Raw genomic sequence first — 27,759 nt, 5'->3', positions numbered from 1 at the left:
TGTTCACAGCTTTGAGAGGGGATCAAAGCGAAAGCAGTCTTGCATGACCACCCCAGCATTTTCGCCCGTCCCTGAGCTCAGGTCAGATTCTCTGTTCTGATCAAGCTCAGCCCTATCTGGGTTGATGTCACCTTGATCTACATGTTCCCATGTATTTCTGACTCAGTCCTCTTCCCGCCTAGAGTATCACCCTCACTCTGTACAGCGTGCTTTTCAGTTCAGTACTGATTCTTGTCTCCCTCGTCCTTTTTATCGATGACTGACACTTGGCTCAGGATGTCCCCTGCTGTGTTTTCCCACAGAATACTTACCATTCCAACTCTTTCCAACTTAGTGGAAGAAGTGTAGGGGACAAGCTTGTTCCAGGAGCTCCCGCTAGACAGCTGGGTCATGGCTCTTTCTCGTTGTTCTTCACTAATGAAGTTCCTACCATTCCCACTGGCTTGATATAGGATATAAAGGATATAAACATATAGTACATTTATTACAAACAAGAATAAAATTATCAGCCACAATAAAATGTGAAGAAAAGGACTTTCTTTGTGCAGCAAACTCTTATTACCTGTAAAATATTGTGGAATCACCTGGAAATAGTAAAGTATTTAAACCATGTGTATATTAATCTGCACAGTTATTCCTTATAACGGTCTTCAATAGAAATTATCTGTAGATTATAGAGTTAACCATTTCTAATGAATATGGAAATAAGTATAATGCTCTCTTCAATTTTCCTAAAAATCTACTGTAGTACATGTGCTTTGAAGAGAAGGGACAATTCTTTGAAAGACAACAGATTCCAGGAAGACAATGCAATTCATTTAAAACAAATTTTATTATATAGTGCTAATGTAGTTTGTAGAAAAGCATACATTGAGCCATGTTTTATAAAACTCTACAAAATTAAAAATTTATGATAAACCCTTAACACCTAGACGTCATCTATAGTTAAATTTTGGCTAAATTGTTTGAACAGTAAAAAGAGAAACTATATGAAATCTTTTCGGTATTATCAAAAATAACTGTAGAACACACATTACAATTTAAAAGGAGATTACTTAAAATATGGATTGTAAGTTCTTCTGATCTTCATTGAAACAGATTTAATTCTGACGGGCGCGTTGTTTTTGGTCCACGTGCCCCATTGGATTCCAGTTGCAAGCAATTTTCCGGGGAAGTGATGAATGCCGTTTAAGTTCGCTAGACCACACTGGTTGAACCACCAGCCGGTGTTGTTACTCAGGTGACTACAGCTTTTCACGGACTGACCCCTGACCAGGCATGCGGGGCGACACCCATCATTATCCACATCCGATGTGCTGAAAGGCATTGCATTTTGGTTTTCTTCGTTACTGAAGCCCCGGAATGCATCACCTGGGCAAAACAGATTTTTTTACATGACTACATTTAAGGCAATTTTTGTCATTTTAATTGACCTTTACCAAAACCATTGTTACACAGCTTCACATCTAGAGCTAAGGTTTCAATTATTTTCTACTAGGTATCGTATTAAAGCCTCTCCTCCAGATTGCAATATAGCAGAACCTGGAAATGAATTCCTCAGCATGACAGGCTTCGGGAAGTGGATATTTGATGTAAAATCACAGTCCAAATGGAAGTTTGGCTCTGTAGACAGAATCAGATAACTCAGGCCAAAAATGGTGCTGTACAACCTGTCACACTTTGGGGAAGGGTAATGCGGTACTTGGTAATTTAGGGAAAAGAAGAATTTCTACGTAATAACTATAGTTTCATGCCACGACCCTTCTCCATCGCTCGGCTGGAGAGGGAGCTGCCACCTTTCAGATGCTCACGTCTGTAAACACACACGTTGTTTGGTTTTATGTGGGGGCCACCAAGTTGGTATAAAACACCCAGTGGCCTCCAGCTTGTCGTCAGCCACACCACCAAGGGCTGCCTTTCCTTCACGGCTCCCACACGTGGAGAGCAGTTAAAGGAGAACCATTTTATGGCATCCCCGATAGTCACGAAAACCTCAGAGTAAGTATCTTGGCCAAGGCCGCCCATGTAAGTAAGCAGCAGGGGTGGGAGTCATGCTCTGTTTTACCAAAACTATATAAACAGAAGGTTCTAATTAGTCCCATTACACCGAGATCTCACCTACAGGTAAACATCACTAATCTAGGGGCGCTGGGGGGCGCAGTAGGTTGAACGTCTGACTCTTGGTTTCACTTAGGTCCTGATCTCGGGGTCATGAGATTGAGCCCCATGTTGGGCTCCGGGCTCAGCAGGGAGTCTGCTGGAGATTCTCTCTCTGCCCCTCCCCTGCCAACCTCCTCCCCACACTCTCACTCTCTCTTTCTCTCTCTTGCTCAGTCTCTCTAAAATAAATAAATACATCTCTAAAAAAATAAAACAAAACCTTTGCTAATCTGTTTCAAACACTGACTTAAAGCGAAGCCATGCAAAATCTTTGAGGAATCCAAAGCCCACATTTGTTTCATTATGTTCTGAATATTTGGGTCTTTGAGGAGCGTAGGAACTTCCTAAGTGGTAGTGGCCCTTCCTATACCCCAGCTCAGCTGCTTATCAAAGCCTCTTACCCTGCACTTCACAGGAAATGAAATGCCCACATTGCAGGGATCTGCAGGGAGAATATAACTGTCAACACCCACACAGAGCTATACCTCTTGGAAGTTCAGATGAGAGATGACACTTGAGGAGTGTTGCCTAAATTATATGATCCCTCCACAGATACTTTCTATGGACAAAGACCAACCACCAGAAGGATCATATATTATATGGGCTCCTCACTGGGTTGTATTTAATAAATGATTCTTAAAATACAATGCATAGGGGGCATCTGGCTGGCTCAGTCAGTGGAGCATGCAACTCTTGATCTCAGGGTTGTAGCTTTGAGTCCCATGTTGGGTGTAGAGATGACTTACAAATAAAATCCTTAAAAAATAATACTATAATATAATATAATGCAGAGTTCTATTTTTAAGAACTAGCCCAGTAGTGGGGTGCCTGGGTGGCACAGTGTTAAGCGTCTGCCTTCGGCTCAGGGCGTGATCCTGGCGTTCTGGGGATCAAGCCCCATATCAGGCTCCTCCGCTATGAGCCTGCTTCTTCCTCTCCCACTCCCCCTGCTTGTGTTCCCTCTCTCGCTGGCTGTCTCTATCTCTGTCAAATAAATAAATAAACTCTTTAAAAAAAAAAAAAAGAACTAGCCCAGTAAAACCCACTGCTATATTTCCTGTGAGAGTATACTCAGAACGTGACACTGTTTTCTCTGAGAACCCAAATAAAGCTCTCTCAAGTTTTAGAATCAAGAATATTTGTCTTCCTGGAACAACTGTGTTGCTCAAATGCTCAAATTCATATTTCTATTTTTGCTCTGAGGTCAAAATCAAATTTGCAGCTCAACTCTACCATGTACCTGATCACACGTATGTTCTACTGACACATTTTCTCTATCTTGATTGTATTATGCGATCATCTGCAGGAAGTTACTTAACCTTGTTGGAAAAATGCAGAGTATTTTCTGAGGGCAGAGTCTGAGGGCTCTGTGATAAAACACTTGAGCCTTTAAGAATCGTATCCTCTAGATCCTACTCTGATAGAGAAACCCACCCAACCTTTTCATAACATAATATTTTCCGTATTGAAACAGTTCTTCACACTTTTACAGATGCAGCATTAAAGATCACGTATTGTAACTCTTGAAAATTTTCCCTATATATCAAGATGGGAATTTCAGAATTTCACCTAATATCCCAAGGCTAAGCCCCGTCAGGTGTCAGGACTCCAGCCATACTCGGCATGTCTTCATGCTCAGCCATTTTCCTCCTGCTGTGCCTGCTCAAAATGCTCTCTTTGCCAACAGTCATTGGCCAGAAGCCTATCCCTTCCTCCAAGTACAGATTAGTGGTTCTCAACTATAAGGATACCAATATCTCCAACTTTGGAAACAAATACCTGGGCTCAAAGTTACCGAATAGTATGTACTTTCAAAAAACCTTCCCACATTGAATCTAACATTAACTCCTTGTTAGAAACCACCCTTCTGTGAAGATTTTCTGGATACAATCAATTAGGATCCTTCTCTCCCTTTCTTAAACCCCCAAAGCTTGGTCAGTATTCAGTATTCCAAGTTTGGGGTTTTCTTTATCCTCCCTCTATATTGTAATCAGGTAAAGAACTGGGAACTATCTCACTTGTTTTTGGATTTCTAACACTAAATATACACAATAAGCAAGTTCCATGATGAGTAGCATTAGGAGAGTTGAATTTGGTATTAACTCAAATTTAAGATTTCAGCATCAAATTATAAATTTAACATGAAGTATTTTGAAATTCTTAAAAATTAAATTTATTTGGAAATGAGTAGAGGCACCAAAGTATAGTGAAAAAAAAAAACAACAACAACAACAACCCACTAAACTAGCTGTTCTGTCAACCTGGCTTCTTGCCCTGGCTCAGGTGTGATGAGCTGAGACTCATGGTCAAGTCCCTTAATCTTTCAGGTTCCTTGACCTGGAAAGTGAGAAGAATGGAGATCAGCTCTAGCATTCTGCAATTTGCTAGCCTCTCCAAACATGAAAATGTCAGCAGTTCCTTCCCAGCCTGCCCCATGGACTCTCCTTCTGAAGAGTCAGTTGCAATTACACATGGAAAATAGTTTTAAAGAATATAAGCTTTTCAAAATCATGAGGTGGTTCAGTGATCATAGCAGGGCTTCAAAACTCAGTTCTCTCATTCCTGATCTATTTGTTACATGTCCTAGACCAAGAGAAACACATTACTTTATCTTCACCTAATATTGAGCCAGCTCTATTTAAATATCCTGCATAATTTGGGGAATAAAAAACTTACCTGCATTTCCTGAATACCGTCCTAAGTGCATCTTAAAAAATCTTGTTTCATCTTCTAGCCAAAAGTTATCATATGATGCATAAGCAAATGTGTCATCTTCAGATTCCAATGCAATATACAGCATAAAACTGGTATTTTTCTGATTTACTATATAAAAAATCTTTTTTAGTCCTAGCCAAAATTCGCCTGTTAAAAAAAAAGTTTTTTAACATATTTTAATACAACTTAGAATAACCCTTTATTATTGTTTGGTATTGTTTAGTTTTTGAACACTGAAATGGCTCACATAAATTATTTGAGAGACTAGATACCCCTAGCTCAAATTATCAGTGTTTGCCTAATTTACAAAAAAAAAAAATTATATATATATATGTAATCTTCCCACTTCTACTTCACCAGGCTGGGGTAACTAGACTGTTTTATTTTTATCTCACCAAAATAAATTCAAAAATTCATTTAATGACTAACTAAAATTTCAAAATTTACCTTAAGGTATGTCAACAAAAAAGCTGTTGAAATATTATGGCAGGTAACAAAATAATGTGTACTTATAAATGTTAAGAATTTAACCTCTAAATCAGCAGCTCCTAAAGAAACATTTCCTGAAAATGTTCAGTTGAAACTATTTTTTTTTTGTCTTCCAGAATGACGCTCTGTGAATAAGCATTTCTTCGTTAGAATGCAGGATGTCAGCCACCTACAAATAAACATGTCATGTCATGTGATGAATGAAAATGAGTTCCAGGGTGAATTAGGAAACTCAGCGTTGGGACTGCATACTCTTTGCATGTTCTAGCCACTGGCTTTGGACCTCCCCCTGCCCACCTTGGCATAGGCTCTGCTCTAACATACATTCCCCCAGCTGAATCCTGAGATGACTGAAGGAAGGTCGGGTCTAGTGGAAACAAACCTCGGAGAGCTGGGAGACGGAGTGACAGCATTCACATCGTTGAAACTCTAGCTAAGATACCAAGTCCCCCAGCAGGGCTGGCTGGGGCACTCTAACTGCACACCCATTCACAAGTGAAAATTACCCAGAAGAAGGACAGGAAGGAAGGGGGTCTCCTTGGTGTCTCCAGCCCATGACACTCCATTGTAAGTGTCCTCGCCATCTTGCCCCTCTACCCAGCCCCTAATTTGAATTAACAATATATTTTCCTTAATCCCAAGTTTATTTTCTAAACTATACCAAGTATAGTCTGTTCACATGAAATATACCTGCCTGGAGACCTTTGTCTCAAAACTCAGATAACTTCCCCATAGAAATAAGCATCAAGTAGGAAGGATGACAAATCAGAGCCTGTAGATCTATAACTACTGAAATCAGGAGGTAGCACTTGCCAGAAAATTAGAGGTAATGCTGAGAAAATACACTATATTAATCACGCTACAGTATAGTAACTGCAGCTGTCCAGCCGCGTCCATAACACTTCATCACATGTCACATCCTTTCTAAAATCATTAGCGTGCAGTCGGGATTGTAGCGACAGAACTAACACCACCACTTACTAAATCCTTGGGTGATATTATTACGGATGTTAAAGCTTTTAAATTAAAACAACGTAACTTAAAATAATAGCATGAAAGTGATCAAAGTCACCGGCAGAACTTCCAACCAAGTTAACATTGTGCAGAGTTCAGAAATACCGGCATTCCCATTTGCTGGCAAAGGTAATACTGTCGTGCAGCAATAATGTGAACAGATTTTACAATTTTTTTGAGGTTTATAGTTTTCGAATGTTGAGCATAGTGATTTTTACTGATATTTTTATAAAATACTACTCCCAGGTCATGTGATACATATTTGTACTGCCGTGCACCTCAATTCTCCATTCTCGGAGACACACCACACATGCCAAGAATTTCAAGGTTCATGACAACCCTGCCTGTCCATTCTACAGTTGTTGGGCATCTACCAGAACTCTGCTGGGTACACAGTAAGTACTTAATAAATACGCAGGTCAGAACTTCCACTCAACCCCATTTCAACAGGTATCTAAAGATAGGGATTTCCAGACCCCAACCTAAGACCCACTCATTCTAAGTAATAGCAGTGAAGAGATCGCAGTTTGAGAGAGAGAGGATTTGCTGTTTTTGTTAATGATGTGACCAACAGAGAAACAGTCCGCAGATGTCATGCCAAAACAAAGAAAAAAAGAGGAGAAATAACATTTGACCTAAAAGGTCGCCAAATCCATCCAGATAATCACACCACAGCCTTTGGAAATCAACGACCCCATCAGCCCTTTTCTGTATCACAGTCCATCCGCCTCCTCGGTAATCCATGTCACACATTACCTAAAACAGACCAGAAAACACAAAAATCATATACTATCATTTTCATTTGTTGACATAAAACTCATGCTTCACCCTTAAGCCTAGAGAAAGCAAAGACAGTTCACTGAAAGTTTCGATGCAGTTGTACGCTATTCATATATTCAGATGTAAATCTTTAGAAATAATGCTGTTTATTCTAAGAAAACTTGTAGCCAAGCTAATTACAGTACCCTGTGTCAGTCATCTGTTTCCGTGTAAGTGCTGTATCCTCGTATTCCTCAATGCCATGGATATTTTTCAGTTGAGCGGTAATGCTACCAATGTGCTGTAGCAGAGTGAGGAATCTGCAAATTAACTTTTTCTTTGAATGAAAACACTGATTTTTTTTTAAGTGTTCATTAAATATGCCCATGTCCCTGTCTTTGATTACTCTTTTCTCCAAAAGCCTGAGAGACCTGTGTTCAGACGGGATCTGCAGACAGAAAGGTGTGATCTCCCCCACCTCGGCAGGTGTTCCTGGCTGCATCTGTAAATGCCTCTAAGAGGACAGCTGGAGGGACCTAGAGGAGTGACATGGGGAAAAAATCCAAGCAAGCGTCCCCCTCAGAAACTCCCTGCACGCAGAGAAACGCAGCGTGGAGGAATTAGGAAATCAACGATTTGAAAAGGTAATTATGCATCCCACTCTTAACAAAATTAGAAGCCTTTCCTCTCCACATATGTTCAGGCTCATTTTTGAATCTGTAGGTGAAGCGACTTAGGTAATTTTAAAATTATTTCCCACCTAAGACCCCATTTTTTTTTTTTGCCATGAGAACATTCTAGAACAAGTCATTTACTCTGACAGTTGAGGGTACACAAAAGACTTTCAGAGAGGAGTCATCACCGGAAGAGTAAAACATCTGACACTTTCTTAGCAAGGATAAAAGAAAGTCTCCACCATCAGCCAACGTCTGATATGGTGTATGTACCTGTGTACGATGGTTAAAAGGATCTCACTGCAGCCTCGACCACTGCTTGCTGAGTTCAAAGGTTGGAGTGAGGTCCCCAAGATTCCTTCTGGGACCAACATTAATTTTTAAGTGAATTTCCCTCCAAAAATTACCTGTATTTCCTTCCCCACGAGTAACTTGCTCATCATCCCACATTTACATTTTCTGATAAGCACATGTCATCTCTGCTCCTGAGACCAGCTCCATAAGTTGCAGGGCCCCTAGACCCCAATTTTTTGACATTTTGTCAATAGATGATAAAATAATGTTAGAAAAAATACATAAATAATTTAGTAATTTCAAGATGAGAAACTGGTAGTATCTACTCAGGAGAAAAATTATTTTATTGTGTAATGAGATTATCAATAAGGTGTAATAGTGACATCATAAACTTTCTTATGCACAAAAGAGTAAACAGAAAAAAATTATATATAAATAATTTATATATTATTGTATATGTAATATTACTAGGTTAACATTATAATATGATATTATATATATATCCTGTCAATAACAGTAATTTCTGATAGAGATTTCTTCCAGAAATCAAAGCATAGGACTACTAAAGATAGACATGAGGGTAATTTATCTTATTCAATTTAAAAATGGGTTTTGTTTTGTTTTGTTTTTTAAAGATTTTATTTATTTGACAGAGAGAGAGAGCCAGCGAGAGAGGGAACACAGGCAGGGGGAGTGGGAGAGGAAGAAGCAGGCTCCTAGTGGAGGAGCCTGACGTGGGGCTCGATCCCAGAACACTGGGATCACGCCCTGAGCTGAGGGCAGACGCTTAAAGGCTGAGCCACCCAGGCGCCCCTATTTAAAAATAGTTTTAATTTAAGAAAAGATTTTCTCAATCTGCTTCATACTTTAGTGAAAGTTGTTTTTAAATTATGAACTTCTTATATAATCACATAAAATCATTTGTCACCTCCATATATAGGAAGGGAAATCAAAGTTTTTTTTAGGAGTTTCCAAGGCAGAGCACCCCACTACTTTCTAATATTCACGAGCTAATTAAAGCAAGAATTTATAGGCATATTTCTGCCTACTGTAAAGATAATATAAGCTCTTACACCAAATGGATTTACTTCAAAGAGTATAAACATGAAGCCTCAAATGGAAAAGTGAGAGACTCTCAAGCTGTTTTACGGGTTTGTGGTTTGGGCAAAGAATTTCAGAAAACCAAAATTTTGAAACTGAAACTTCTACCCATTTATATTACAAATGTCAAGAAAACATAAGATATGAAAGCAATTAAAATTTTAATATTAATTAAGTAGACTGGCTGCTTATCCTGTTTCATATGATAAGGGAAAACTTTACCTCAAATGGGTAGCTAGATCCTTCCGGGTAGATTATGTATAAACCACTTGGTGTTTTGGTGACAGAGCCGATGGTATCTTTAATATCAGTACAATCTAAACCTAGAAAAGTAAAATCAGTTAGGATATTTTCAAGGGCATGTTTAAGACTTAATCACTTTACTGTGGAGATCTGACAGTGCTATCTGAAATTATAACTTCCATTAACGATATGATGATTTTAAGTTCTTAGAAATGAAAAATGATCTCGATTTTAGAAATCAGGAGACAATACATGCAAGAAACAGGATTGAGGAATTCCTTCCGCAATAAACCTTCACTAATAACATCACTCTTAGTGATTAGTACTCTGTACTGCTTAAACGTTCCACTTGGGATCCACATTTATTTAATAAGTTTTATAGTTATGCATTCTCTCACCCAATAAATAACACTCTTTCTGGAATGTAGGCCTTTTGGGGGGACATAATGTGTAAAGGAAATCTATATGAATGGGAAGGAGAAACCCAAATGAATAAATAGATTAACTACAGGTGACACATCCTTGACTACTGGAAACGAGAGACTCTGGTCGGGAACCACCATTACAGGAGCCAAAGGGAGGGGACAGGGAAATCATTCTTCACCAAGAAGAAATTATGCTTGAGGCCAGAGTGGGCTCTGCGGCCCACAGTTAGAATGGTGGCATCCCGTGGTCACCTTCTCCAAAGATCCCACTTCCCAGGGAATTGTAAGCATAGTATATGGATGTGGGTATTACATTTTATTCTAAGGCACTTTGTGTTATCTTTCATAAATGTAATAAAATAAATGCAACCCTGACATTGTTAATTACCCGGAGAAACACACAGGCAAGCCTGAGACTCCAGAGCCAGAAGCCTGGGTTAGAGTCCTAGCCCTCCTCCTCGTCAGCCGAGACCCTTCGCTAGGTTACTCAACCATTTTCCTTCTTTTCTCCTGATAACAACGCTGTCTACCTTATAGCGTTGTTCTGGCGATTTGCACAGTGAGGCATTATGTAAAGCGCTTAGCGCAGGGCCTAGCACACAATACATATGCAGAAAACTTTATCTACAAAAAATTAGCCATTAAAGATTGTTTGCGTCCCTCTTTATTTCCAGAAGATAATGGATTTGTTGCCTTTGTTCTGAATTGCTAAGAGACGTTCTTATAGAGCCTTACGCTCAGAAATACGATAGGACTTCACAATAAAGGACTGATCTGGGCTGGAATCGCGCCTCGCCGTCACCATCCAAACAAACAAGTGTGCACAGATTCTTTAGGATCTTCTGGGCTGCATATTCCTCCTCTGATCATCATCATCACAGCAAACCCTTATATTGTCTCACCGTCCATCAGGCAATACTCGAAGAGCTTTCCGTGCACTTAGTCACGTAGTCCTTGCAACAACTACGGGAGGAAGTACTGTCATCAGTTTGCTGATAAGGAGACTGCCTGAGTTAGTGGAAGGCCAGCGGCGGTCTGGCCTCAGAGCCCACGCCCGTAACTACATGAGCTACAATAAAATAATTTAAAATAAAGTAACATGTGTAAGTGCCTGTCTTACACCTGACACATAGGAGATCCTCAGTAATTGTTCATTTTCTTCCCTTTGTAAGGAAGAAAGATCATACCCTAGGCCCCCGGTAATATTTATTTACGTGGAACTCTTTGGTATTAATTCATATTTGTAAGATATGATACGGTATTTTCCTTAGAAACCCAGGCCTCTAAGAGTTACTACACTGTATATTTATACAAAAAGCTCTAAATTCCACTTTATTTCTGTCTTAAGTTTCTTTTTCTTTTCAGATTTTAGGTTCCAATTTGAAATACTTGGAACATATCAAAAATACTCTTTACAGGTGGAAACAACTCTGAAACCTTCTTTTCTTCTCACTGAAGATTGTGAATGAAATGTAGGCCAGCCCAGAAACAACGTACATAAAACCGCGCAGTTTGCGACAGACTCAGTACGGCCGCGGCCTTCAGCGGCTGGAAAACCTTCCCGACTTAGGAAAGCGCATTTGTCTGCGTGGAAGTCCGCTCACTGGCAGGTCACTCCTCCAGCCTGTTCGATAGTAGCGAGCTGCATTTTATAAACAAAACCTCTAAAGGCACCAAGTCATCAGGAAAATTTGAAGCAATTAAAGACGAGTACGCAAAGTCTGAAATAGCAAAGTTCTCACCATGTGACTGAACCGGCCTGTGAGGAAAAGGATCCAGCTGCTTTCTGAGAACTTCTGTGGTCAGAAGGAGAACCCGATTCATGAGCTCGTTCACCTGAGGACACAGGCTCACCTTTAACACTTTATAGCTGAACAAAACCCCCTCCACTGGATTCTATAGCTGGCACCCCAAGCCTCTTACAAACCCCGCTCTGTACTATGTAATAATGCCCACTGCCCCCCTCCGCGTCCCCCGCCCCTGCGGCAAGGCTGCAAAGGCAGGGCCACAGCTACGGTCCCCGCAGGTGGCTTGCACCTGCTCGCGAGGGTCGTGGGCAGCCTGGCAGGCCCCAGCCCGGTCCCTCCAGCCCCCCGCTCACACACTGCGGGGCTCCCGGTGGGCACCACTTAGGGCCTGTGTCTTCAGGTCGGTTGTCCCTGTCCACCTGCAACCTCACCAGCACCGGCTCCGAGCAGCTCTGCGTCTGCCTGACGCTTGCTGTGACGCCTCTAACAGCAATAGGCACTAAGCCCGCGTCTGCATGATCGCGTTACAAAACGAACAGCCGTACCTCCAACCGCGTCGGCGAGGGTGTGCAAAAGCAGCACAGTAGCGAAGACCCCCCCCCCCCCCGTACCTGATTGGATAAGTAATCCAAGGAAGTTTGTTGCTCGTCCATCATATTTCTTAGCAGCTTTTTGGTGCTTCGTGTGTAGGAAACAATTGAATTCTGCAAATTTCCTTAAATCATAATACAAAAGTGTTTGCTAAATGTTATATTGTTAGAGAAAATAATTAGAGTGAAATATAATGGATTTTACGTGATTTTGGATGAATATGTAGACACAATAATATCTCAATCTAAGTACTTGTTAGTACAATTTTTGTTTAACTCAGGATTAACCAAGAAAACAACTGTTTCAACACTTCTTAGTGAAACTATGCGTTCTAATAGTTTAGATGACCCCCAAATGATTTAATCTCATGTAACAGAGAGACACCATTCTGAATATTAATTCTCACTTCATAAGATGAGAGATACAAAAGCAGGAGGTCCAGAAGTCCTCAATTTTTACCATATAAGAAAGTAAAAGGCAGTAATCCATATCATGCAAGTTAATTTTCAAAATAAATCTTTCTCTTAGTTTGTTCTAATACTGCTATATATTTTTATATAAGGAAATCGCAAACACATATTCACAAATAATAAGTCTTAGTCAAAGTTTCAGTTCATTTCTGATTGAACGTTTACGATATGTTTTTCATTTTTAAAATTTTTTTTTCATTTTAAAGCAGTCGTATTCTTAGAAGAGTTGCCAGAGCAGAACAGATAACCCAAATCATCTGCAAGCAGGCTACCGTGTTGTCCCTGGGTGTTTCAGTCTGTACTTCTTACACCAAAGACGTTCTCTACCAGGACACAGCTCTCAAAATCCGGAACTAACCACCCTCTACCGTGTACTTCCCAGACCTTTATAACAAAAGCATCTACATAGTCTTGCATACGCTATTCTTTAAAAGATTACTTTATCTCTATGTTCCTAACTTTCATTCCCACAGCAGAATCACATTACTAATAACCCTTGATATCTTAAAACCACCCCACCCAGCTTCATCCTTCTTTCTTACTTCCAGTCTCTCACTTTCTGTGAGATTCTTCCTGGACTTAGACATCTGTCTTAAGGAACCCACGGGGCACTCACCGGCTTGAGAAACCAGAGGTACTCATGGTGCGCATAGAATTAAGCACATAATTTGTCCTAGGCTGTCCACCCTGTAAGAGCTAGACCGGAGCATCACCCCTCCCTCTCCAACCCCCCTTCGTCATCCCGCCCACCATGTGCATGTAACAGACCACGAAAATTCCTGCACTGTTACTGGATAGTTTTAAACAAAAATCAAGACTTTGAGAGTTTATTTTTGTACTTTGGTACATAAATTTGCTATGGATTTGTAATATACTGATCGTAGCAGCTGTTCCATATTAATGAACTCCCCCTCAAAACTAAGTGCAATTTCCTAGTGGCTCAGATGAAGATCGAAAATAGCCATCAGTGGACTGATAAAACGCCCTCAGCGTCCTCTGCCCTCTGTGGCCAGCAGATGCCGCAGAGTTGCGTACAAGGATTCATTCGTTCATTCACCAAATATTTACTAAGCACCTACTATGTGCCGAGCACAGAAAACTTCTGGCCTAGGATGATCACAATACATGTGAAATGGCCCAACACATCAAGGAGGGCACGTGATGTGACGAGCACTGGGTGTGACACGCAACTGATGAATTGTTGAACACTACATCTGACACTAATGACGCTAATTGAATTTAAATTTTTAAAAAATAACCCAGACAAAGCTAAGGTCTATTTCCTTCTATGTATACTCTAGAAATCATAAATCATATGCCCTTATAATTTGGTCGTTTTTCATACTTACGACACATGAAATGTTTTTCTTCTCGCGTAATTTTGATTTTACCATCACATGACCCCTCACAGTCTTCCTTGTAAACAGTATCATTACTTTTACTCTCATCTTTTGCATTAGATACAGCTTCTACAACGTCAACTGTTGGAGAATCCTTTACATTAAAAAAACAGAAATAAGGAAACAATATATGAAGTATGTTCTATACATAACGGATAATAAGTAAGAAGAGTGCATGGAAACGAAACTTCAGGACGTACACAAGGATCATCTTTAGGAAAAAAAAACAATGAACTGGTTAATTAAACTTCCACAAATAAACCTTACAGGTAAATTTTAGGTAAGAATAAAAAGTATACGTTAATTCAACATTTTTGCTCTGCCTTTTTCTTCTCCAATTCCTAAGGGATATATTTAGGGTCTACTTTCCACAACGTGGCGCCGTGGCCTTGACCTTGAACTTTGGCATGTTTCCATGTCTGATGCAGCGTCCAGCCATCCCTCCTCTAGGCATCTATCTATCTGGCGGTCTGAAGTTCCTTGACCAGGACTAGGAATGTTCCCTGGGATACCTGCATTTCTATGCCAAATGGGCTTTCTGCCAGCAACCATTAGGAATTGGGGGCTGGAAGGGGGGATGTGTGGAAAGTTTTTGCTTTTATATAAGCTAAGCTATTTACAGATTTGAAAGGTCAATTACTCATTGATTTGAAAGATATCAGTGACAGCAATAGAAAAGCACAGAATTTCGCTTTGCAAAATCAACAACAGATGTCATCTTGGAAAGCCAATATGGCTGCCGTTCCAAACGTATTTATTTCTGTTGGTAAATATTGGTTTTCCAATATGAAAACATTCTTTGGTAGAAGTCACATAGATTTAAGTAACTTATTGAAAGAAAATAGTAACAAGCTTTACCTCCCTTTGACCTGAATATTGAGAGAAAGGTAAAGAGCTAATCATATTATAAAAGATATTTGCCCCCAGGGGCGCCTGGGTGGCGCAGTCATTAAACATCTGCCTTCGGCTCAGGGCGTGATCCCGGTGTTCTGGGATTGAGCCCCACATCAGGCTCCTCCACTATGAGCCTGCTTCTTCCTGTCCCACTCCCCCTGCTTGTGTTCCCTCTCTCTCTGGCTGTCCCTGTCAAATAAATAAATTTTAAAAAATCTTTAAAAAAAAAAGACATTTGCCCCCAAAAGACGCTGGCATTTTGTTACATTGACCTATTTTTAACTTCTTGCTCTTTCACCCTTCCTCCTGTAATAATTGGCATACTAGATGTTTTCAAAAACCTAGGTGACAACCACATTTTTTTCAGATCTAAAAAAAGGTTCTTAAATTTTTAGTATTTTAGAGAATTGTATTATTAATATTTCTGTGTCTTTCCTAAAATTTCTTCTTTCTTTAACCTTGGAACTTTGGAATTTGGTATTGATACCATGGTGAATATATTTATAACATTTTAAAATTATAAACTAATATTTGAATAGATACAGATTCAAATCCCCATCAACTCAGAATATTGCATATACTTTATTAGCTGTCGCTCTGACATTTTTTAAATAAAAGTTTCTGATTTCCTAGGTAACCACTTACAAGACTGTATTTGATTATAAATGCTTATGGCATACTTAATTTTTTAAACAGCAAAGTGAATTTTTTTCATTACCTTATCAGATATTTATCATCGTTAACCCAAAAGGTGCCAGCTAGTTTTTAACCTAGGCCTGTAATTTCTTTAAAAATTTTTTCGCAAGAAATGTGTTAAGTGTCAATCCTCAGTTTATGGTTTCTTAAATTTAAAAATAATATCATTTAAGCAGAGACTCAGCATTTCTAAACAAACACTTTAATTGCTCTGTGATTATATTGGGTACTACAGTTAATCTTTTCAAACTTTTAATATGTATCTTGAAAACAATATAATCATACTTCCTAGCTAAAATAATATTGCTGAAATTCTTACCGTAGAATGATGTACACAGTTACCTTGAATAACTCCTCTGCAGATAAAAATAAATGTGTTTAAGAATAAAAGTGAAGCTTGAGGAAGATACATCATATTCTTCTTGGAGAAATGAAACACCTCTTCAAGTATCAGTCAGCTCTCTGTGGAAAGAACTACAGTGCATAGAGTCTTCAGTTGAAAACTTCTGGAAGGTGTTCAACAAAAACAGAAGCCAATACTTACTGGTTTCCATGCCCTCGTTTGAAACAACACCCTTCGTATGAAAAACAAGGTAGCCTGTAGAGATCCTGTCATTTGTAAGTTATACAAATCTTTTTTAATGACTATATGCCTGCTTTTAGAATATAGGCAACAGCTAGATAAATAAGTAAATAGATAAAGCATGAATTTATAGGACCACCTAATGTTTGTGAGTTGGATTTTTGGGGGCCTTGGAAAAACACCTTTGATAAAATATCCCTTAATAATTGTAAACCAGCTTGCATAAAAATAGTAAGGAAGTAGACATGAGTGATGGAGTAGAAAGAATGTTATATTGAAATTGTTTTTTACAAAAACACTAAGCAGAAATTTAGTCGATGCAGGACAGCTAATTCAGTGTAAAGTAAGCTTGCCCTGAATCCAGCTTCCAGTGATGGTCATAGTAACCACATAAACGCCAAATTTCTAGGACTCTGATTTGTATGTTTTACATCTGTGCTACTAAAACTTCAAAAATTCTGGGTGTCAGGGAATATTATTGAAAATTACTGCTCTCCGAGAGCTGATAGATCAATGTCCGTAAGGAGTCTCCAAATACTCCCTTACCCAATTCCATCTCTTCATTCTATAAACATGACTAAATATTCACTATACTAAAATTAAATAAAATAAAAGGATCCAAACCTTTCCTGAGTCTTGCTTCCTGGTCCAGGTATTACGTTCTCCACTCCCTTTCCCAGCCCGAGAGCTACCGGGCAGGGACAGCACCATAGTGTTTCTGGAGCTAATAATGCTGACTGGGGCACAGTAGACACTCAAATGCTGATTAGTGCATTAATACCTTCAAACAATTAGGTATTCTCTGACTGTACTTCCTCACCACCCGCTATTAATCCCAAACACTCTTCTCTCTTATTATCAGAGTTTTTCCAGGGGGCAGCATGAGGTGGCTGGGAGACTGGAATCTGAGACCAAACTGCCTGGGTTCGAATGTGAATTCCGCCACGCCTTTGCTCTGGGACCTTGTGCAAAGTCATCTAACATCACTATAGCTTAACTACTTCCTTTGTAGAATGAGGATTATGCTCTGCATTCAGTGATTTAATATACATAAGCACTCAGCACAGTGCCTGGGAGAAAGCAGGCACTCGAATGTTAGGGGTTACTATTATTACTATTATTTGGCTTGATCTACAATGCAGTTCTAACATTGCTGACAATGTTCATGGCCTTTATAATCTGTATTAGGACTAGATGAGCACTTATTTTTAATTTCTGGTTGAAGTCTTATGAAATTTGTAATAAATATGGCAGAACTTAAGTTAATTTTAAATCAGCCAGATGTTAAAATTCTTTGTTCTTTCATAGCTTTCCCAGAAACAAATCCAGGAAATTCTTACTGGAGCAAGAAAATACTTCAGCAGAAGATGGAAAAAAATAGCCTCAGCCAAGATGAAAGTGAAAGCTCAGGAAATTGTCCCTCACAGGCTGCTTTGCATAACTCAAAAGGTTATTAGAGTATTCAAATTAGGTAAGTTATGTAGACATGCTTTGTAACATAAAGGGGTTATTATTTCTTTTGTAAACAGAACATCATTAACAGTTTATGAGGCATGTTAATGACGTTGGGTGTCTACTAGGCATCTCCTCCTTAGCTCGTCTGAAGCCCAAATCTTACTCCTTCCACCTTCAATCTGTTCCTCCCCATCTTAGTAAATGGCAATACCCTTCATCCAGTTGGTCCAGCCCCAAATCACAGTCACATTTGACTCTTTTTTTCCCTCACTTGAAACACAGCCATTTCACCCACTTGCCACAACCATTCGTCAACCTCTTACTGGCTCAAGGTTTAAAATTCTTTTTTTTTTTTTAAGATTCCACTTATTTATTTGACAGAGATAGAGACAGCCAGCGAGAGAGGGAACAAAAGCAGGGGGAGTGGGAGAGGAAGAAGCAGGCTCATAGCAGAGGAGCCCGATGTGGGGCTCGATCCCACAACGCCGGGATCACGCCCTGAGCCGAAGGCAGACGCTCAACCGCTGCGCCACCCAGGCGCCCCAAGGTTTAAAATTCTGAACACTTCTGGGGCCCTTCGGTGGCCTAGCCAGTTAAGCAACTGCCTTTGGCTCAGGTCATGATTCCAGGGTCCTAGGATGGAGCCCTATGTGGGCTCATGGCTCAGTGGAAAGCCTGCTTCTCCTTCTTCCTCTGCCCCTACACCCACATATGCTCTCTCTCAAATAAAAATAAAATCTCTAAAAATAAATAAATAAAATTGTGAACACATTTTACCACCTTGATTACCACCATCCTACTCCCAGTCTCCATAATCTCTCACCTAACCTACTACAATATCATTCAAACTAACCTCATCGTATCTAGTCTTATCAACTATAGTCTAAGCTTCCCTACCAAAGCTATAGTGATTCTTTCTAAAGGTTAACTTAGATCACATTATTCTGCAGCTCAAAACTCTCCAATGGCTTCCGCTTCATTTGCATTTGGATTTTACATCGATTCCTTGAATACTGTGTCAGTCCCTGCTAAATCTAAACTACATCCCCAAAGCATTTCTCCATTCTCGAGTGTTAGCACACTTTCCCTCCCTCACCCTGTTCTAGTCACAGTGTCTTCTTGCTGGTCTATGAACACATCAAATATAATTCTGCCCTCAGAGCCTTTTTTACTTATAGCACCCTCTGCCTATAATATTCTTCATCCAGCTATCTGCATGGCAACCTCCTTTCTTCATTTATACTCTGCCTTAATTTCCCTTAATCAGAAGCTCTCCCTGAGCACCATATCTAAAATAGAATTATATCAGTCTCTATTCCCCTATACTACTCCATTTTTCTCACAGTGATTTTCACTATCTAATATATTGTCATGGGCAAGAAAAATAAATACAAGCTCCATGAGCATAAGGACTTTGCAGTTTTTTTCACCACTGTATCCCCAGCAGCTAGAAAGTCTTTGGGACATAGTAGGTGCTCAATATACATTTCCTTAATAAAAGAATAAATTATACATATTAAAAGAATGAATAAAATATTTATAAAATAAAAATATCATATAACATATATACAATATGTTATACTGCGGTTTTAAAGTACAAAAGAATTAAGCATTGTATTCAATGCAGATGTATCTTCTGATAAAAATACAAACTTTAGTGTAATATTCTTTTTGTTGCTTGAATCATACTTGACTTTCCTGTCAAGAGAAAAAGTTTATAAATGCCTCATTATCTATTATCCAAATATGTAATCTTAAAGTCTCTTTTTTTTAGAATCTAGGACTATACAACTTAAATAAACGTGGAAACTGATCAATATTTTGAAGAAATAAATAATTTAAAGGTTTAAAAAAAAAGATCCTGTGATTAAAAAAAGAAACTAACAGCACTGTGCTTAAAGTTTCTTTTCTTCTTGGTCTTCATTGCAAAACAAAATTTGAATGAAGAATGATTAATATGAACAAGCATTTCTAGGCACTTGAGAAACCAAGCTGTGCTTCCTAATGCTAATAGTCATGCAACAAAGCAAGAGGGTGCCTAGGAATTACAAAATGCCAAACTAATAAGATAGCAAAAGTTAGGCTTTGAGGAAGTCTAAGCACGCCTAAGTACTCCCAACAGCAACCACAATCTTCTCACTTTGGCGTACACTTTGCACTGCCCGCTTTTCTTACTCTCTTTTAAATAGGCCCTAGAGAAACAGACTTGTGATGATAGCACTGGGAACAGAATCAAGGTCAACGGTGTGGCTAGGCCAGTCTAAAACTTGCCAAGATAGCTAATGGTCCATGTATATACATTTAGTCTTTCTTTGCCAAAATTACATATTCTATCTTCTTGGCATTGTCCTGAAGGAAACTTAAGTGCTTTGTGTGTTAAATCAAAGCTGGATTTGCTGTGGCATTTTAAAATCCCAGTCACCAAATGACATTTCAATTTGAGTCACTGCATCGAACTTTGCAAAAACTGTTTTAAATAGTTTCAACTGGAAAAGTTTATTTGAACTCTAAAAATGAACAAATTAATTCACAAAGGCAGAGACATTTCAAAGCCGAGTGAGTGATTTTTATTTGGTTTGTACATTCTGCTTCCAATCTGGGAGTTTTTCCACCAAAAAAAAAAAAAAAAAAAAAACCCTGGCTGAAACACAGTCGGAATTTATACGTACTTTTCTATTGAGCTCCAACAGAAATTTTCAGCCTTTTTTTCACATTTGCACTTGCAAAGCCATTACATTAACGGCTCAGAAACCCATTCAGTTTTGCACACCTCCTGCAGCACTCTAAGCATGGTGATGTGTTTTGGCAGACTCTCCGGGAGATCTCTAAATTAAATCTGGACTTCTTTCCAGGCCACCGACGCGGCGATGGGCTGTCTCCAGAATCTGGCAGCAGGGCAGGCATCATCGGGAGCCGTGGAAAGGCAGATCTTTACAGCAGGGAGAGGTAAGGGAGAGACTGCCGAGGAGCTGGCAGAGCATCACGGCGGTGAGGGAATGCCCAGGAAGGGAAATTTCCACCTCGTCCAGCCTGGGGAAAGGGACGGTGTCTGGGGATACTCATGCCTCCAAAGACTCCCAGCTCGAACCCCACATGATTCGGTGGTTCCATCGACAATCCCCCCCCTCCCACCCCGAATGAACCCGTGGCAACCCTCGCATCCCTCAACAGCCCCACGACAACACCCTCAGGACCAGGGAGCAGGGACTGCCTGAGCCATGCGCTAACACACCACGCCGTTCGGGGCTGCTGCGCAGACTCGATTCCCGGGAGGCCTGGTCCCGCCCACGCCGCCTATTGGCTGCCCGGCGCGTAGCCCCGCCCCGCCCCGGCGCCCTGGTTTCCGTCGCCAAGGACGCGGCGTCCGTCGGTTGCCAAGATGGCGGCGGCGTCGGCGGGGCCGCTGCCGCCCCCTCCGCCAGTGCCGGGCAAGGTCGCCGCCGCGGCCGCCACAGCCACCATCGCTGCTGCACGGGAACCGAGGCTGCCGCGGCCAACCCTTCCGCGCCCGTGACGCGAGGCCTGAGAGACGGAGTGGAGGGAGGAGGAGGAAGAGGCCGGGGCTGCCATGAGGGAGGCGACAGCGGCGGGCGGGGAGGCGGCGCTGAGGTGAAGGATGCTGGCCTGGAGGCCTGGAGCCCGGAGCGCAGTCGCGGAACGGGACCCCGAGTCGTCGGACGCCCGCGACGGAGCCCCCTTCAGCCCCCGCTTGGGCCGCGGGCGCTGCCGGCCTGCCGCCGACCTGTATCCTTCCGGGGGTGGTGGCCGGGGTGGCGGCGTGGGCGGCGGGCCCCTCGCCCCCTGGGACCCCGCGGACTTGGGGCAGGCTGGGCGCGGGGGTGCGCCCCGGCTGTGGGGCGGTGGGCTTCCCGGCCCTGCGCCCGACCCCCGCCGTCCGAATCCTTGAGCGCCGTCCCCCCTTCTCCGCTGTCGTCCCGGTGCGTGAGCCCCGTCCCCCCATCCCCCCACCGTCCGGGTCCGTGAGCCCCGTCCCCCCATCCCCCCACCGTCCGGGTCCGTGAGCCCCGTCCCCCCATCCCCCCACCGTCCGGGTCCGTGAGCCCCGTCCCCCTCATCCCCCCACCGTCCGGGTCCGTGAGCCCCGTCCCCCTCATCCCCCCACTGTCCGGGTCCGTGAGCCCCGTCCCCCCATCCCCTGCCGGGGTCCCCTCCCCCACGCCTGGCCTCGAAGCGAGGTTTTCTGGAACGTCGGAGCACCGACCCGCATTGTGCGGGCATTGCTCGGCGGCCTTCAGAACCACGCCTCTGTGTTCTGTGCACCTCCTGGTTCACCGTGCCGCCAGGAGGGAAGAATCCCGCGAGTTAAAGGTCTCCGTGTCCTGCGAGAGTCGGAGTTAGCAGGTCAGGCTGGCACAGCCCCGGTTCATTCGCAGAGCGGTCGGTTTACGGTGGGCGTCGGGCGGTCAGGGGGACCGCCTGCCCCGGGATGAGCTGGAGCCCGCCTCTGCCGCGGCCACGGCTGCTCCATCTCCATAGAGAGTTCAGAAGGGAAGAGTTGTGTTTGCGGAATGTGGAGCGTGTGTCCCACTTCCGAGGACGCTAGGAGGGTGACAAGTCGCGTGGTGCTGGTGGCGGGGCTGGCGGAGGCCGGGACGGGCGGTGGCGGCCTCCGCAGTCACTCCCGCGGCAGAATGCAGTGACTTCTGTCTCCGCTCTGCCGGTGTCCCTACCCCGCGCTGGCCCCGGTTCTGAGACGATGCGCTTTGACAGCGAGCGAGCACAGGCTCTGACGTGCGCTGTCGTGGGCTTCGGGGTGCAGACCCCGTGACAGTGAGGACGGCAGGTGTGGACGGAACTTCCCCTGACCTTGCGGCTCCTGCCGCTGGCCTCTCAGCGAGCCATCGCTCTCCCTGGCCGGTTGCTTGTCCCCAAAACTGCGCTCTCAGACATGTGTTCTGAAACAAACGGGCTCGTTCCCTATACATTTGATCTTGTTCCCTTGACGTTGTATTTTCATAAACACTGAAGTCCTATTACACTGACCCTAATTTATTCTAAATCGGAAAATGGGGAAGCAGGGTCAATGGCTCATTGACACAGTGTATCTTTCCATCATTTTCAGGAATGAAATGGTCGTAGACTTCGTTTTTTATTTCAAGAAAATATTTTTATTTTTTTTATTTTTTTTTATTTTTTTATAATGATTTTTTATTATATTATGTTAGTCACCATACAGTACATCCCAGGTTTCCGATGTAAGGCTCGATGATTCATTAGGTGTTATAGACTTCGTTTTTTAAATGGATGTAGTGGGAACACTGATTAAACATCAGAAAATGGTTGTAAATGAATTAGTAGTACCTCAAAGGAACAAAACCAAACATTAATTCCAGAATTGTAATCATGGTTTCCTGTAACGAAATACATTACTAAAAACATACTTAAATACTACATCTATGGTTGGAATTAAGAAAGCTGTAAATGACTATTTAAATAGATGCCCAAGAGGCTTTAATGAAATCCAACAACTTCTGCTAATATGTGTGTGTACATATATGTAAATATGTATCTACACATCTATCTTTTGCTTATATATATGTATGTATGTATACATATATGACATATATATAAGTTTAAATTGGGATAAAGAGATTCTTTAACATAGTAAGGGCTATGACACTAAATCAAGAATATCATTATATTACTAATTGGAAAAACACTTAAGTACCTTTTGTAAGTATTTGAATGTTCTTAATGTCTGTAATGTTTTCCATTGGATACCTGTTAACAGAGTAGGAGCTCAAATTTATTGAACAAATAACTAAATGGGGGGAGAACAAACGAAAAAACTTTAGTCATAAAATAAGCAAGTGCCTTGGTAAAATTTCTACATGTAATTTCTGAATGTGAATTCAGTACTCAGAGACCATCCAGCTTTCTGTTGAAGACATTTTCTTTCTCAAGTCAGAATCCCCTGACTCAAAGGCTATGAAAGAACAAAACCCTATAAAGTTCATCTAATTAAAATTACCTAAATTTCTATCATTTCAATCTAGAATAGAAATTGAATAAATTTTTCTTTTAAAAAAAATGTGAGGGAGCACCTGGGTGGCTCAGTCAGTTAAGCGTCTGCCTTCTGCTCAGGTTATGACCTGGGGTCCTGGGATCAAATCCCTCATCGGGCTCCCCGCTTGGTGGGGGGGGCCTGCTTCTCTCCTCTCCCCTCAGTCGTGCTCTCTCTCTTCCTCTCTCTCAAATAAATAAAATCTTTAAAAAATAAAAAAGGTGAAAGATCTCTCGTGTTCCCTTCACACTGTGCCTCTTTTTTCTCACAAATATCTCTTTTCCCCTTTCATTTTATTTTAGCACCCACTTTGCCTGTCCCTTCTCTACCTGGTTTATACCCTATTCTTGATTGCCTACACATGTTCTCTCTGACATCCTTGGTCCTTTGCACCCCTATTCCTCTACCTCAACCACCCAAAAACTACTAGAGTCTTCTCTACTCCTTCACTGGAGTAATAACAATGCTGTCAGAGAAAAATCGCAAAACAATACAACTGACTCCACACAGGTGAACAGTTCCCAGCTTCGCCTCTGTTGTTCCTCTTAATCCCTGTGCCAGATCTTTATCATCTCCCCCAGCTCTCAGTAGACTATCTTACTACATCATGAGACAGTAGACACCAGGAAGGCTCTCAGGTCCTTCTTCACAAAACACAAACCCACATACTACAAAACATCACCCCCAACCCCCAACCCCATCTTTTTTTCCAGGCTCACTGATGGGATATCACTTTTACAGTAGAAGATGAGTCTATTCACCTGTGTCTTATTAACATAGTCTTTTTTATTTTTCTGTCTTATTAACGTAGTCTTTTTTATTTTCCTCCTCTGTACCCCTAGATTATAAATTATCCCACCTTATAATTTATTTCAACTTGTAATGGCATTCTTGCCCTCCAGCCTCTAAACACCCTCAGGTCTTGGCTATCCTTAAAACAAACTAAACTAACAATCAAACCCTTTGATCATAAGAGCCCTTTTAACTTTGTTCTAGTATCTCCTGTCTCCATATTCAGACCTCTAAAAAGAGTAGTCTAAATTCACCATCTCTACCTTGAGTCACACTCGGTACTACATTCTAAAATTAACTTAAGCCAATAAAATATAAATATGAGATTGTAAAAGAATACTAACAGAAAATAGAATTTCGTATTTTTCATGTGTTTGAAGGTATAGTAAGTTTACCTTTTGAAAGGAAAGAAATTTTAAGGGAAAAATATTTCAAAGGTGACTCATTAATTTAAAACTTCAGTGGAAGGAGAAATTGTATAAATACAATGATCCAGGAAAAATACTTAACACTATAGTAGAGGATTAGTATCTACACTATCTCTATTGAATTTATTGAAATTGATTTTTTAAGAAATCAACTTCTCAATAGATGAATGGCCAGTGACTGTGAGCTAACAATTCACCAAAGAGGAAAATAAAAATTAGTCATCATACATGGAAAGTAGTCTATTTTGTTAATACATATATAATAAAACATGGTTTTCCACATGGTCTTTCTAGGGGAAAAAAAGTACTATCCTATGCTCGTGAGGTTTTGAAACATACATACATACATTTTTAATGACATAAGTTTGTATAACACTTTTAGAAACCTATTTTTGTCTGTAAGGCACTAAAGTCTATAAAAAATGTATGTATCTTTTGTCCCGTATATCTACTGAAAATTTTCTCCAAGGAACTTGTTCAGCGAGATTTTTATTAAGCCATTATTATTTTATTTTATTTTATTTTATTTTATTTTATTTTATTTTTTAAAAGATGTTATTTATTTGACAGACAGAGAGACAGCCAGCGAGAGAGGGAACACAAGCAGGGGGAGTGGGAGAGGAAGAAGCAGGCTCCTAGCGGAGGAGCCCAATGTGGGGCTCGATCCCAGGACTCTGGGATCACGCCCTGAGCTGAAGGCAGATGCTCAATGACTGAGCCACCCAGGCGCCCCCCATTATTCCATTTTAAGCACCATGCCAGGCACTGGAGTTACAGAAATGCCGAGGAGACGTGTACTCATAGGATGTACTCGTGAAGGTGTCGAGTCTCCAGGGAGGGTTTTCTCCTAGAAAATAGGAGGGGAACTGCTTGAGATGGCTCTGAATCATGGGTGGAGTTAGCCAAGCATGTGCGGAGAGATGGTGGCATGATGTGTCAGGGCTTGTTCTGTTGGTAAGTGTCTTCGGGTGTGGTCAAAGGATTCATTCAGGAAAGTGTTGAGATTTGAAGTTGAAAAAACAGACCAGATTATAATGCTTTATATACTAGGTCAGGAGATTTAGAATTTATTGTGAATGTAACAGGGAGCTTTAAGAGAATAAGAATGAGAAATCCAGTCAGATTTGCATTTAGCAGGTTTTGAGGGGGTTCATAATGAAATATATGCAGTCTCCTTATCTGAGCTCACGATGTCTAAAAGTACAATTTTTTCCCCAGGGCAAGTGAAATAAATGTTCAGTTCTAATACGAAGTCAGATTTTTTTTTTTTTACACAGAGCACATGCTGGTCACATACTAACACTAATTGTATACCTGTTAGCTGTTCCACAGAAAGTCATTGCCTCCTTAGTATGAGGCTGAGACTATATTGACCAGTCAGATAGCACTGATGCTCGTCCACTGGAGATACAAGCCATTGTCCTTAACTTTATGCTGTCGTTAGAGATATGAAAATCCATCTGGAGAAAAATTTAGAAGAAGAGCGTCAAATATTACTGCAGCAACAAAAAATATGTCGAAATCGAGCACGTAAATATTTTGTGGAATCAAACCGGAGAAAAAAGTAAGTAATTGTATTTTCTTCAGAAGTGTAGAAATGCGAAGTCATAACTTCATAGTTTCTCTACTTCGTAGCATTTTATGAACCTAAGTCATGACATTGCTTTTTCTGTAAAACACTGATCAAGATTTGTGTGCCTTCGTAAATTTTCTTGTTGTTTTTCTGCCTACAGCACAAAGTTGGTTCGTTCCACCGAGTGGGGCCATAGCAGTCTTTTCTTGTCATAGGGTGTCTTGTCACAGTGTCATGGGGTTGCTGCAAAATGTGCTATCCTCTTTGTTTTCTGTATCTTTCACAGTAAATTAAAAGATCACTAATTAGTGTTTAGTCTCTAATGGAATGTAATTTGATTTTAATTTACTATTCACTTTTATATAATTTTTCTATATAGCTATGCTCATTCATCCAATCAGAAAATGGGGGAAAATATAAATAATGGTGGAAATATGATGCAGAGAATATTTTAAGTGACTACCATTAAAAAAAAAGAAAGCTTTCTAAGCTGGAAGCCTAATAAAATAGAAGAATGAACCATCCAGTCACTGCTTAACATTTTTCAAGGTTTCTTTGAATGATTAGATTTTGTTTTTTAGACAGATTGTTAATAATGTTTTTGCTACCTTGTCGGTGTTTCGTCAGTACATCAATAGCAAATCCCTAGAGTGTATTAACTACATCATTGGGCATGTGTTGCAAATCCCACTTGAGGAATACAAAATTGTTTACCTGTAACTTTGTTGTGGCATTGAATTTCTCTTTAGATTAACCCTTTCACTGTCTGGTGTAGTTGAAGTTACTTAATGAAGCTTGTGTTTTGTATTTGTGTCTTACTGTTTTTTTCCTACCTCTTATCTCCAGGGGCGTATAAAAGGCACACAACGGGTGTTCAATAAAGATGCATAGTCATATGGTGCATAAGTCATGGGCTCTGGAGTCAGAAGAGATCTAGGTTTAAGTCCCCATTCCATGAGTTAGAGTAATTTACTTAATCTCTTTGAGCCTCGGTTTCTTAGTTATGATTGGAATTAATAACATCTATTTCAAGGGATTGTTATGTAGAGCAAAAAGGTAATATTAGAGAGGAACAGTTGAAAACATGTGGAAAATATTTATCGCACTGTCTGACCATAGTGCTTCTTCTTAGTTTATTTTGTTGATTAATAATTAATATTTGTCAATTGTGTGTTTTCTAATAATGGAGTTACTTTGTAAAATAGCACAAAGTGCCTTCCTGTCTTCTCT

At 40.9% G+C, this 27,759-nt stretch overlaps 3 protein-coding genes across 5 annotated transcripts in view; 2 read left to right on the top strand and 1 right to left on the bottom strand.

Annotated features, from left to right (window-relative positions):
- LOC123792493 (uncharacterized) overlaps positions 1-12,200 on the top strand; it is a 160,521-nt gene extending 148,321 nt beyond the window's left edge. Inside the window, exons 7-10 of the mRNA XM_087868510.1 lie at positions 5,481-5,931; positions 6,625-6,773; positions 7,559-7,781; positions 11,240-12,200. The gene's annotated coding sequence lies outside the window, so the exon portion shown is untranslated. The remainder of the gene's footprint in view (positions 1-5,480; positions 5,932-6,624; positions 6,774-7,558; positions 7,782-11,239) is intronic.
- On the bottom strand, positions 814-16,125 carry ANGPTL5 (angiopoietin like 5). Its single transcript, XM_045797631.2, has 8 exons — positions 15,993-16,125; positions 14,033-14,177; positions 12,234-12,337; positions 11,617-11,710; positions 9,429-9,529; positions 7,014-7,134; positions 4,837-5,022; positions 814-1,371 (listed from the first exon to the last, which is right to left on the bottom strand). Exons 1-8 carry the CDS (start codon positions 16,086-16,088, stop codon positions 1,052-1,054), a joined length of 1,167 nt encoding a protein of 388 aa, XP_045653587.2. The 5' UTR covers positions 16,089-16,125; the 3' UTR covers positions 814-1,051.
- A 4,788-nt stretch (positions 16,126-20,913) lies between these two features.
- The window catches only part of CEP126 (centrosomal protein 126), a 92,677-nt gene continuing 85,831 nt past the window's right edge, over positions 20,914-27,759 (top strand). For all 3 annotated transcript variants that reach the window (XM_087868508.1, XM_087868507.1, XM_087868506.1), the window contains exons 1-2: positions 20,914-21,455; positions 26,401-26,520. In XM_087868508.1, the coding sequence (XP_087724634.1) occupies positions 21,328-21,455; positions 26,401-26,520 (248 nt within the window). In that variant the 5' untranslated portion in view covers positions 20,914-21,327. The remainder of the gene's footprint in view (positions 21,456-26,400; positions 26,521-27,759) is intronic.

The sequence above is a fragment of the Ursus americanus genome, chromosome 16, assembly GCF_024610735.1.
Source record: "Ursus americanus isolate L20-20 chromosome 16, mUrsAme1.1.p, whole genome shotgun sequence".
In the NCBI taxonomy this organism is placed as follows: Eukaryota; Metazoa; Chordata; class Mammalia; order Carnivora; family Ursidae; genus Ursus; species Ursus americanus.
The sequence above is the reverse complement of the archived record's forward strand: the minus strand, read 5'-3'. Positions and strand labels throughout refer to the sequence as shown.